Raw genomic sequence first — 13629 nt, 5'->3', positions numbered from 1 at the left:
TTTTAAAATGTGTTATCAACTATCTACAGCTATGACTCTTGCATGTTTTTATTATCATAGCTAGAAAAGAATTTTGTTTTTGATGTTTTTTTTTTGTTTTTAGTCTGCAAGTCATATTGCTTCTAATCCAAAAGCAAGTGCAAAAATGAAAAAGGACAACATCAAATATGCCAGTTGGGCTGCTAATCAAATAAACAGGGCTTATCAGGTCAGTATTGACAATTTTGGTGTGTAGGTTGCTTGATGTCTTTCTTTGTCACTTTGGTCTCTGTAAACTACAAAGGCAAATGTCTGTTATTAGAAGTTGTTTTTACTGCCTTGGACCTGTATCACATACTTCCTTTCTGACCTTCCCCCACAAAACAATCTCTTAGTTTAATGATATAATTAACCTTTAATTTGTAAATATCATTTATTAAATATGAAGAAATTATAAAGCCCAGAAGTTAAACCAGAGGATGCAGTTTAGAAGCATATTGGATGTGAGAATGCATTTGCATTGATAGTATGTCAGGAAATAATAAGAGGCAAAAGAAAGGCTTCATGGTGAACTAACCGGACCTCCTATTAAAGCTTGCATTGTCCGTGTGCACTTCAGAGCACATATCCAATTTCTCTAGTTGTTAATTTTCTGCAGCTCATTTCTAGGGAATTTTCCCATTTTTTTTTCAGGATTTTTTTTTCTTGGGAAATTTGTCCATGAGAAAACTACCTGCTTGCTTTTTGTTTTTTTTTGATTTGTTTTGTTTTGTTTTTTAAACCACATTTGTATTTATAGGACAGTTTGGCAGTTTATGGTCTTTTTGGCTTACATTTACTACGTGTTTGAACTGTATTTTCCCAATGGCTTATGGATAGAATGTTGTCCAGAAACCTAATGCCACTCCAACTTTCTTTCATAAATGATTTAGGTTTTTGCTTGGTTGCCCAAAGTAATTTTTTCTTTATCTTTAAATTCGGAGGTCTGTGGTATATTTTGTTGATTGTTTTGGGGCCAGTATTTCTACGTGCACAGGCCCCTTGTTTACAGCAGTCAGCCCTGTTACTTGAGAAAGAACACTTTTAGAGTTACGATTTCTATCCTCTTTGCTCCAATCTTCTCCTTCGAGACTTCAATTATAAATACATTGCTTCTTCTCTTCCTACCCTTTACTCGGTTTCTTTCTCCTTTTTCTGTCATTCTGTTGTTTTTAACATAATAAGATAGTTTGTTCACCTTCTTTTTCTTGTTTCCACATTGGAATGAGGTCCTGGGCTGTTAGGATGTGTCTATGGGATGGGGTTGGGGTTGTGATGGGGTAGCTTTCCTCACTTGTCTCTTCTGTCTTCCCTCTTTGTTACAGAGCATTCCTTTGTAACTGCTCTGGGGGTCTGCTCTTTGTCACAGATAGGCCTGGCTTGGATGTGCTGGCTGCAGTCCTCTTGGACTCCACAGAATTCTGTAGGGCTGGGGTTCTCAGGTGTTGCCCTGAGCTTGAGATGCCCTGTGGTGTTGACTGTTGGTTTTCTTTTGCAGTTCGTCCCATCTTAGTTTCTTTCTATCGTTTCTTCCTCTAGTTCCACGTTTCTGTCCTATTCAGTTTGCTTTCAGATTTTAGTATTTTCTTTGAGTTTTGAAATGTTTATGCTTTGGGAACCAGAGGTGTTGGCTGCGTGTTTGAAGTCCTACATTGTTCAATTCGTTTAATCATATTTACATGAGCTTTCTGACGTGCCTATGATTTGGAGGTTTGAAGACACTTTCCAACCTTTTTAGGCTATCTGTAGATTCATCAACTCAAGTATTACTCTTTGGGAGACTAATGTTGGTAATTTTTTTTTCTTTTTTGATTTATTAAGGTCTTAGAATCTCTTCTCTTCATTGCTCCAACATAGAGCTGGTTCTCTGTTGCAGATCCTGCTGCCATTGGCCACAGGATCTCATTGGAATGTTTAGAAAATTGCTTGTGAATGATGTTTTTGAAATGTGTTATTTGAGGGCTGATTTTTCTCTTGTGTTCATTTGTTTTAATGTTGTTTTAGCAATCCTTAGCTAGAGAAGTTTGGGACTATTAAAAATGTTCTTTGCCTCCTAATTATACTGTTGAAAATACTCTTTATTTATATATGTTATATATCATAGAAAATATTATTCTGTTAGCATACTATGACTCAGAATACTTATAAATATCTAGTCTGTGTTTCTGTAAATGTAGTTGGCATAGCCCAAATCTCTTCTGTATGTGTATGTATATGTGTTTTAAAGATAGGAACAATATAACAACACAAGGTGATGGTGTGTACAATATATGATTATTTAGATTTATTAGAAATGGCTACCCAGGAATTGACTTTTGATATGACATGAATACATTTTTTTGTGTGTGTAGTTTTTTGAGACCAAGTTTCTCAGTGTATAGGCTTGACTGTCCTGTAACTAGCTCTGCAGACCATACTGGACTCGAAATCACAGAGATTTATCTGCCTCTACCTCCCAACTGCAGGGATTAAAGTCATGCGCCACCACCACCCAGCACATAGTCCTCCTGACTCAGCTTCCAGAGTACTGAGAGTATAGGTATACATCCCTATATCTGGCTCAATTTCTCACTCTTACTGGGTGATCCACAAGGACAGTGTTTCACTGATGTTACAGTGGATGCATCACTGGCTTTACATTTGAGAATGAGGCTTTTATTTTTGGTTGTTCCTATGTTCTTTCTGATAAGTTTTGTCGTTGTTGTTTTAATTAAGATCCACAAGCCGGGCATGAATAGTTTGCTCACATGAGTATAACTGGGGTAAACACAGGATCTGAATGATCTGAGAAGTAGAACTTCCAGACCCACATTCTTGTATCTAGATAAAGCTTTAAGAGCCATTTGAGAATTTAGGAACGTGTATCAAGACATATAAACCAGTATAAAACATAAAATATATATTTGTCACTGCAGTGTTTTTCTACATATTTATAAATTTGAAAAAATGGGGTTTTATCAGCAGTTTTTCTTTGCTTCCTCTTAATAAAACAAAACGTGGCCACTGCTTGCTCTTTAACTAATTGGTGTAGTGTGTTGAGGAGAACAGATATTGGTTTAGTGCTCTGGAAGTTTCTTGTAAATCTGCTGACAATTTTCCAGATCAACACTTTCTGTATATACTGTTAAATTTGTCTGTCTCAGATCCATATGTTATTATGACTGTCCAACTGGATCTATTACTGCCCTTTTGGAAAATGGAAAATTAAATCATGATTTGAGGAAAAAATGAGATCCTGGCTTAATCAGTTCAATTGCCATATAATTCTGGAATAGACTAGATAATTGTGTGTCAGGAAGAACTTGGAATGATAGATTTATATTTGCAACTTTTTAAATGTCTTTTGACATACGTTTGAGGTAACTCGGTTTGTCCTAAGTTGTAGTGATTGTCAGTAGTGGTGACACTATCTTAATGTCTGTATTTTTACCAGCTAACTTTGAAGAACCATGCTTTTACTTTTGAAAGTATATTTATATGTAAATTTAGCAATCCTATATTTAAAAATAGATGCTAAGGTGTCCCCAAATTTTTATTTTCACTTTGCTCTTAAGATAAAATTAGAATAATTATAGAATAATAAATTAGAATAATTGTTTTATACCCTTTCCCCCAACCTGTCAAGACTTTTTATCAAAATCAGTCCATAAATGTTGTGCTTAGAGCCATTCCTGTTTATACTGAATGAGCAGTAAAAGAAAAGCCTTTCTGTGCTTGACAAATCCCACAAAGGTAAATTTATCAACTGGATGATAGGGTAAGGAGTGTACCTTCTCTATAATCTTTAATTGCTAAGAGAAATTATTTTCACGAAGTTTTAAATATGATGTTGCCATAATTCATAGCCATAACTGCTATTTTTCCCACTTCCCTTCCTTAAGCTATATGTTGCATTATGGAAGGCAGGGTGCCTGTGTTTACAGTACCATTGCTAACATGTCCCTTCTGCCAAGTAGACTCTAAGATGCAGCACCTAATGCTGGAGGAGTGACCGTGAGCATAGGCAGGTCAGAGGAGGTGACAGTCACAAAGCCTGTGCTCCTTTTACCTGTGTGCTCATCCCGTCTTTCTAGACAGGTCATGAATAGTTTGCCAAATTCAGAAATTACGAAAGAAATAAACACATAGTAAATCAAGTATTACTTACTGTCATAAGGTAGTTGCTGGAAAATGTGTTAGAATTACTAGATGTTGTTAATACCACATTTTAATCAATCCTTTGACCATGGGAAAGTAAGGACTACAGGTAGAATAGACTTCCCCCTCCCTCATAGAAGCAATCATTTATCTGGTAATTCTGTTGTGTTTAATCAAGCTAATGTAAACGGTAGTGACTGTCAGCACAGTTAGAAAACTCATTTTGAAATCAGCATGGGGTATTAAGCAGTGATTCCCCAGTGATTTAAGTCCATGAGTTTTGAAATTTAAAGTATTGTGAATTTACTTTTGTATACACGAACCTAGAACTTAATATATTGTTTTTGGTTTTCACTATAAATTCTAATCTGAATAAACAAGAAACATATCATCCAGTTAACTAACAAATCTGAGACGTTAAAAATGTGACCTATTCTAAATAATGTTAAAGTGTGTGCACTTTTACTTTGAAATGCTTAAAGTCCTTTCATTTGTGCACTTGCTTGACATTCCAAACATCTGTTTGTATGGTAGGCAAGTAGATAGCAACTGCTGCCCTCTATATGTATGGCTTAAAATTCCTTTAAGTTATACAGTGGTCCATAAATGCTTTAGAGTCTGGATCTAGGGTAGTTTTCAAATCCAATCTAAGCCTTTATAGGTTATCATACTAATTAAAATCAGCTTAAACTGCCCAAGTACATGTAGTGAAATATTTAATGCAAATGTCCGTAAAACTCTGGGTTTGTTGTATTGAAAAACACATGTGATTGCACACAGATGATGTAATCATATTTTTATTAGCAATAAAATATAATGATGAGTGTGATGTTTGAACTTTGCAGTGATTTTGAGACTAATTGAATTCCTTTTTTTTCTTTCTAATTAGTTTGCAGGTCGAAGTAAGAAGGAAACCAAATACTCTCTTAAGGCAGTTGAAGACATGTTGGAAACATTGCAGATCACTCAGTCTTAAGGTTGCAGAGACTCTTTGACATTAGATTTCAAAACTGTACAGCTGAACGTCTTGGCCTGTGACTTATTTACTAAATGCCAAGTGCTGTTTGCATTCATTTTCTTTGAAGAGGTCAGTTATAAAGAATGTGTTTAAATAAACCTCAACTTGCCTTGTATTGATAAGCAGGGAGTTGGAGGGAGTCCATGGAAGAGAGATTCAAGACCTATTGATTGTATATCTGTCTTCTTGTTGCCCCCATTTACCTAAAAAATAAACCATGATTTATTAAACTCATGCATGAAAATCCAGGTTTCTTTTGTTATATTGTAATTAGTATGCTATTATAGAGCTCGTTTGTCAGCTAAGTTCTTCTCATTGGTGTTGATAAATTTACAAAATTTATAGCTTGCAGAAACAAGTTACCTTGAATGTTTTATAGTGACAGACTGGATTTTGTGGCCTGTGTGAATGTTTATTATTTTAATTTGATCTAATAATAAGTCTTGCTTAAATTATGCCATTCTCTAAAGTTGGTAATATCTCTGAAATTTTTTTTTGATATATACATTTTGTCCATAAAATGTTTTGAAGGTAAAATGGGCCTTTTTACACATTGTGTTTATTAAAACTTTAGTTGTGAAATATAGAAAATATGTTTAGGATCATAGAAATATCAGTGAAAGATACTGTTATCACTGGGACTACTTACTTTTGGGGGTGAAGGGAAAAATCTAAACTGTCTTTAGGAATAAAATTATTACAGTTCTCATATACAGTCACCTCCTTACTACAGTTTCTTGTCATTTTTTTTTTTTTTTGTGGTCCATAGCCATTATTCTGCCTTCAGCAGCATTTCGCATATAGGTTAGAGAAGACTGAGCACTAAGTACTCGGCAGCTGTCTATTCAGGGCTCTGTATTCACCATCTGTCACTAGGGCTTGTGTAGAAAATCAGCAACTGTCTTCATTACCAGCCAGTTTTAACTCTTAATAATTCTTTGTACCAGTAAATTATTTTTAATGTTTCATCTAAACTTCAGTGTTATAGGTATTTTCACTTTATTCTCTCATGGGTCATGAATGGAAACATGGTATCTTCTGTGAACTAACTCTGTCCAGGTGAAGACAATTTTCCACTACTGATCTGTGAGCATGAAGATCTACTTTCTGTGTACACAAACCTACTACCTGCATTTCCAGCATTATGAAACGTTTATGTTTGCCATAAAGAACTTAGTGCCTGCACATTGTCCCATTACCTTTTCTCCCTCTCCTGTCCTCCCCACCAGTCACTGGAGAAGAATTTACTTCTGCACTTGTATTTGTGTGGTAAGTAATTTAGTTCTTCCTCTAGCTGCTTACCTTGGTTTCCTTTTATTTTTTAAAGTCATTTTTAAAGTAACTTCCTGCCAAGTACTTTGAAGTACATTGTTAATAGTAGTAATTTATAAGTTTCTGCTTAGGTGCACTGACGATCTCTGTTCTTTATTTACAGTGAGTTACTTTGTTCAGGTAGTGACAGAACTTCCTTTCCTCGGGATTAGATGAGAATCCAGAGGAGGTATCGTAACTCATAGGGAGCAGAGCTGGTTTGCTCCTTAGGGTCAGCAGTCAGGTAAGACAGCTTTTGCTGGATGGAAAGCATTTGCTGTCTTGTCTGGCTCTCTTAGTCGTGGCTATTGAGCACTGGACATGATCTGGACTCTTAATGCAACTGAGAAGCTCAGGTTTTGTGTTTTACATGGATTTAGGCACGGATGATGTGTGGTAACAGCGATAGGTGTGAGATCTGACAAGGTTAGGCCAGTGAAATGAACAGAAGCTTGCTGAAAAGACCCTGCTTCCAATGGAAACGGTGAAGTTGGTGAAGTGATGATTTTTGCCTCCTTTCCTGCTCTTGAATGTCAGAAAAATGCCTCGAGTTCCCACGCTGTTTAGAACTGCGGAATGGCAAGTGAGAGAATGACAGTTCCGCTTCAGAGAGGGAGCACAAGTTAGACAGCGTTGGGCTGCCCTGCCACACGCCTGACCAGCAAGGGGCCGCAGCCACTGCTGTGCTTACTATTGCGCGAGAAACATCCACTCAGTTGTTTGAGACTCCAACCGTGGATGTTCCTGATATACCCACTGCTCTCGGGGACTTAGGTTTGACACATCCAAAATGCTGCTTCACATAAACTATCTTAAAGCAAGAAGATGCTTCCGTATAACAGAAAAGCATCTCATTGCCGGTCAGCACCTTGCATTCTCATCCAGCAGACAGGATCTTTTCTTAAGGGCTGTCTTCTGACCTTTAATCATAAGAACATCCATTTCTGGGCACAGAAGATAGAAACAAATAGAAATGTGAGGTCAGTGCTGCTGTGCACTGAAAGCGTATTGTCAAACTGTCGGTGAGTAACTATTTCAAGGATGGACTTAGTCTGTGAACAGTAGTCCAGTTATTCTCAAGTTAGCTTCTTTTCCTAAAATTAGGATTTTAGGAGTGATTTTGAAACTTAAACTTCATTTCAAGAAAGAAATTTGGGGACTGGAGAGTTGGCTCTGTTAAGAGCTCTCATTACTCTTGCAGGGAACTTAGGTTCAGTTCCCAGTACCACATGTAGCTCACAATCCTCTCTAACCACTGCCATGGCATCTGGCTCCTCCTTCAGGCTCCCGTGAGCACCAGGAATGCGCATACATGCATTCATACATACCTGCAAAAACACCCATACGTACAAAATAAAAATAAATATTATAAATTTGAAGCTCAGAGAAATTAATGTAGTTTGTGGTAGAATGGAGTGTCATAAATGATCAGATCACAGTTGTTTGTGATGCCTTATGTATGTGTCTGCCTGGTAATGCGTTTTCCTGTTTGAGGGATGGTGTGTGTGGCGGGGAGGGGGAGGAGATTATTCGTAGTCAGAACTATTTCAGGATAGAAGTGCTTTCATGCTCTTTCCCTTTGAGCCTCTGATGCTCTCTGTTTTCTTGCTCACCCCTGACAGTCAACCTCCTATTATAGGCAAAATTGTCTTCCCCCAAATTCATATTCATTGTTTTGTGTACTTGTAATTAATTTTCTTTAGTAGTATTTCATTTCAAGATACTTGAAGACTTAGCAGAAATTGTGAAAAATAGGGCAGAGATTCTTCCTACAGAACCATGAAGGCGTAAGTCATAAACAATGCCATACCAGTTTGGAATTATGATTAATAGGGTGGTATTTATTTAAAGGGGAAAAATCTTACAGATCACCGTCAGTCCTCTGCGCAACCAGGAAGGAAGTCTAGTCGCCGCCGGCGGAGCAGGAAGTGAAGAGAGAGAGGAGAGGGAAGTGGCCGCTTTTTTAAAGGGAGAGAGACCACGCCCCAATGGGCTGGTATCTCAGCGGTGGAGTAGGCTGGAGGAGTGGGAGGACCTCCCGTAACAGAACCACAGTGAATTATCAACAAGAAATTGATATTGTAGCAGGACTGTTAATTTAGGTGTAGCCCTAACATTTTACAAATCTAATGTTTTTTTCCTCTGTAAAATTTACATACAGGCTTTTGGTACCATTTTTGCAGTTAGAATCCGGACTTTTATATAAGCTCCCTATGCTCTGTAATAGTTGCACTCCTGTGCACCCTAATGTTCAGTGTCTCTGACACATTAAATAGAGATTAGTACTTTATAAGTACATATACAGAATATGAGCACAAATTACACCAGAGTTGTAAGCCTGATTCAATATTTGAAAACCAATATATTTTGTACTAGAAAAAATATTCAATCAATATAAAGCATTTGACAAGCTTCAGTTCCCATTTATGGTTTAAAATAAAACCTCAGAAACGAAAGGAAACTTTTCCAACTCTGTGAATAGAATCTACAGCAATTTAATGATGAAAACTAAATATAGTCTCTGTAAGACTGGGAGTAAAGACCGCTCACTTTTACAAGTTTTTTTCAACGAGGTGTTGTACATTTAAACACTGAATGACATAGTGTTGTAGCCTTGTGCGTGTTCCCGGCCGCCAAGACTCCCAAAATAATCACACAAACTATTGATGGAGGAAGGTCATTGGTTAAATAAAAAGAAACTGCTTGGCTCTCATTGGTTAGGAGATAGGTGGGAGGAGTAAACAGAACAGAACGCTGGGAGGAAGAGGAAGTGAGGTCAGATTCCACAGCTCTCCTCTCCAGAGCAGACGCCTCGGAGAGACGCCATGCTCCCCGCTCCAGGGAAGATGCACGCATGAAGCTCCGACCCAGGATGGACTTAGGATAGAATCTTCCCAGTAAGACCGGTGCTCACAGATTATTAGAGATGGGTTGATCGGGATATCAGAATCAGCCAGTAAGGGCTAGAGCTAATTGGCCAAGCAGTGATTAAAAGAATACAGTGTCTGTGTAATTATTTCGGGGCATAAGCTAGCCGGGCAGGCGGCTGGGGTATTGGGGACGAAGCCCCGCCGCCGCTTCATATTACTACAAACTATATTACTTGCAATCCTGTTTGACCAATGGCTTAAGCATATTGTTAGCTAGCTCTTACAGCTAGAATTAACCCATTTCCATTATTTTATATTTTATATTTTTGGTTGTGAGCCCAGCCTTTAACGGCTGAGCCATCCCTCCAGGCCTATTTTATATTTTACCATGAGGCTTTTGACCTACAGGCAAGGTTCCGGCGCAACTGTCTCCAGTGGCAGCTTCATGGCTTCTCCCTCACTGCACCTGCTTTTTTCCAGCATTCAGTTTAGTTTTCCGTGCCTAGCTCTACTCTACCCTATCACAGGCCTAAGACAGTTTCTTTATTAACTAATGGTATTCACAGCATACAGAAGGGAACCCCACATCAGCATAGGAAAAGGAAATGCAAGACTTTTACACTGAAAAGGAAGGAAGAAAACTGCATGTATTTCCAGGTAATAAGTTTGTCCTTAACAAAATCCCAAACAATCACCAAGAATTTCCTGGACTCATATATGAATTTAGTAAGATCGCAGATCAAAGGTCGGTACCCCAAATAAAACCTTTTCTTTAGTTAAACAAAACAAGATTTACTTGCTAAAAATGGCTAGTACTAATAAAACATCAGTGGAAACACATTTTTGTGGATTGGAGGCCTCACCATTCTAACACTAGTTTTCCCAAGTGGTTCTATAGATTTCATGTGATTTCTGCCGAGACTGTGCGTGTGTTGCAGGGTGACACGGTGATTCTAAAGTGTATGAAGCAGCCACTGAAGAGGCACAGAAGCACTTGAGAACAGTGAAATTGAAGGATCGTCATACAGTATACTAAGACGCGAGCTGCCGCGACAGGACTCTTTCCTTGGGTGCCAAACACGTACATCAGTGGGATAAGATAACCACAGACCAATAGCTATATGGAAATTTGATTTTTGACAGTAGTGTTCAAGACAATGGAGGAATTGTCTTGGGACAGTTTTTTTTTTTAAATACACTGGATTAGTCAGACGATCAACAAAAGCAACAGCAAAAACTTCTGTGCCAAAACCTACTTTATAAACAATTTAATTCATTATGGGCCATTAAAATGTGAGACTATAAAACTTAGGAGAAAATGAAGAAGGAAGTGTTGAGAAAGAGTTAATCGAAGATCCTTCCAAGTGACAGCAAAGTTCTTTTTTTTAGTTGAACATTGTCAGAATTGAAAACTCATTCTATAAAAGACCCTATTAAATAGGATGATAATGGAAGCTATAAACAAAAGCTTTGTAAACATCAACTCAAAATGCTTATTCCACAATATATAAAGAACTTTCACAACTTATGAAATAATGCAGGGAGGAAGCATGCAGAGGAGTTTAGACACTTCACAGAAAACTTGGTACAGTTGTCTAACATACCTCTTACTGGTTATGTGCAGCTTAAAGGTGTGCTGTGAGATACTGCTGGACACCTACTAGGATACATAAAATGTAACGGAAAGCACTAAGTACCTGGCTTTCATAAATTGCTCATAGAAATATAAAATGGTTAGCTCCTAAACAGATTCATATACTATGTACCTTCTATTGGAGCATTTACAACTTCATGATTTATGGTGATTATCTAAACACTCAGTACATTGTCTGACTCCATGAATGGGAGACAGTTTTTTTCATCATATCCTCCCTGCGTGGTGCCTGCATTAGTACATATGTGAACAAATTAGGAAAGTACCATTCTGGAAGTGGAAGTGGGAGAATTTTGTGTTCCAGGCCAGCCTGAGCAACAAAGACCTCTCACAAACAAAGGACGGGATGCAACTCTGTTGTTTTGTTGGCCTAGCATGTGCAAGGCCCTGCACTGAATGCCCTTCACACAGAAGAAAATGCATTATTCACATTTACATATATACTTCCAGAATAACTAACCTCATATCTTCACTTTGTTCCTTAGCAAAAGAAATTGCAAGGGGGAGTCTCTTCCAAAATGTATTCTGTTTAAAGAAGCATTAAATGATGGTTCTTGAGTACGTATGGATAGATTGAAGAAGGAACCCTCCTACCTGGATCTACTAGATGGGAAATACAGTCCAATGGTTTATATGTGATTTTTACTTGGAGTTTGATGGAGATCAAATCCAGGGCCTTGACCTTGTACACACTAGGCAAACGCTTTATCAAGTTTTTCAACACCGTTCAATTTGTGTTTGATTCCTGGCAATTTAGGTTTTAACATATCTGTAAGGTAATCCTGAGAGCCACTAAAATTGAAAAGCCATTGTTAATCTAGACTTTTTTTTGGACAGTGGAGAGTAGAAGAAGCTTAGTGCTGTGCTCTTTGCTTCTTAAAGTGTTTTTTATTTAATATTCATTTTATTATATTTTCTTTTTCTGTTTTTATTTTCTTCTTATTTCAACTCAAACTTTTTCACCACAAACCTTTCCACCCTAGGTAGTACCATACATAAATGAGGTATATGTTTTTTATATCTTGGAGTATTTTTTAAATTTAAAAATAGTATATAAGCAAGTATATTGCTATTTAATTTTGCAGAAGTTGGTCTTAACTATTTAATTATGTTGATTGTCTTTAATAGCATCCTTAACCTTAGACATTAATAAAGCAGGCATTGGTGATCATATGTAAGCATCTGTCTATATGTATATAAGTACACATCAATATATTTCTTATTTGCAGTTTTTTTTGTACCCAGCTGTAGTCATTCATCATCATGAGGTACAGAAGATGCAAGCTTTGTATTACAGTGAACACAGCAGGAAGCAAGAACCTTGAGTTCTTTAGTCGTGTTCCATGATTTATAATAGATTTTGATATGGGAAAAACTAAATTAGAAGCACATTGCAAGAAATCACAAAAAAGGACCTTTTAGGCAAATGAGTAAGAATTATATGAAAAGGTAACATCTTGTGAAACCACTTGGTAACAGTGTCTGCTGTCCACATCAATTGGAAATCAAATTGAAGGTCTCCAGAGTGGTAATGAGGAACCACTGATTTCAAATGTTGGGCTCAAATGACTGCTGAATTTGGATCTAATTTCATGTTATTGGCCTACCTGTCATTCTCAGTAGGTCAGAGAGGATGAGAGACAGTACAGCCCCATTGTTTGGTAACTTCTCAGTGACTTACAGCAAACTGCTAGAATACAGAAGCCTATCATTTTTAAAATTAAAAATTTTAGTTGGGGAGTCAGAGTGGCACCAAAAATGTTTAAGATACACATGCATACATACACACACATAGACACACACACACACACACACACACACACACACACATAAATGCCTTACTAAAAGGAGCTTCAAATAGTACCTTCTACATGGTACCAAACAGTTGATCACCAAAGGCAGTCAAGAGTCTGCACTGCAAATGTACCCTGCAGTCTCAGTATCACCAGTGGGTGCGTCTCACAGCCACCTGGCAGCTATGATATTGTTTTTAATGAATATGCAGAATAATTTTAAAATAGCACAGTTAATGATGCATACCCCATATGACTGCAATGTCTGCACAAAAGCATTATTATAGAGATCAGAAAGAAAAACTTGAAGGTAGTACAGTTAAATGTGTTGAAATAGTTCCTTTTTTTTCATTTTGAGGTAGGAACTGCTATGGGTTTGCCATTCTTGATCAAAGTCTTTAATTTTCCACAAGGAAACATTGACTACTCTATAGCATATTTTGTGGTATTAACTTGGGTTAATAGCATTGTATTTGTAATTGATATATTAATGAATCTTAAAGTTAGTTGCTTAGTTTAAATGCATAATTTAACAGTCATTGATTTGAAACAAAAATAAAACCTTCATGTTCAGTTCTACACCTTTCCTTTCATAAGCCTGTGGAAGTGTGCCACCTAGAGTTTTAAATTCTTTAAATTATAGAACCCACAAGCTAGGTTGGTGTTATTTTCAACTGCAAAAGGTGGTCATGCTTTTATACAAAATTATGCCAGATGTTGGAATAATTGTGAAACATCATTTTATATATGGATATATGATGTGGGAGTGTCATATATCAATCTGTTGATTTCATTGGCTAAGCAATAAAGGAACTGCCTCGGCCCATT

At 37.2% G+C, this 13629-nt stretch overlaps 1 protein-coding gene across 1 annotated transcript in view; it reads left to right on the top strand.

Annotated features, from left to right (window-relative positions):
- The window catches only part of Emc2 (ER membrane protein complex subunit 2), a 33039-nt gene extending 27632 nt beyond the window's left edge, over positions 1-5407 (top strand). The window contains exons 10-11 of the mRNA XM_075961061.1: positions 104-208; positions 5045-5407. Of these exons, the coding sequence (XP_075817176.1) occupies positions 104-208; positions 5045-5131 (192 nt within the window). The 3' untranslated portion in view covers positions 5132-5407. The remainder of the gene's footprint in view (positions 1-103; positions 209-5044) is intronic.
- The last annotated feature ends 8222 nt before the right edge of the window (positions 5408-13629 follow it).

This window comes from Microtus pennsylvanicus, chromosome 2 (genome assembly GCF_037038515.1).
Source record: "Microtus pennsylvanicus isolate mMicPen1 chromosome 2, mMicPen1.hap1, whole genome shotgun sequence".
Lineage (NCBI taxonomy): Eukaryota > Metazoa > Chordata > Mammalia > Rodentia > Cricetidae > Microtus > Microtus pennsylvanicus.
Note: the sequence above shows the minus strand (reverse complement) of the source record. Positions and strands in the feature narration are given on the sequence as shown.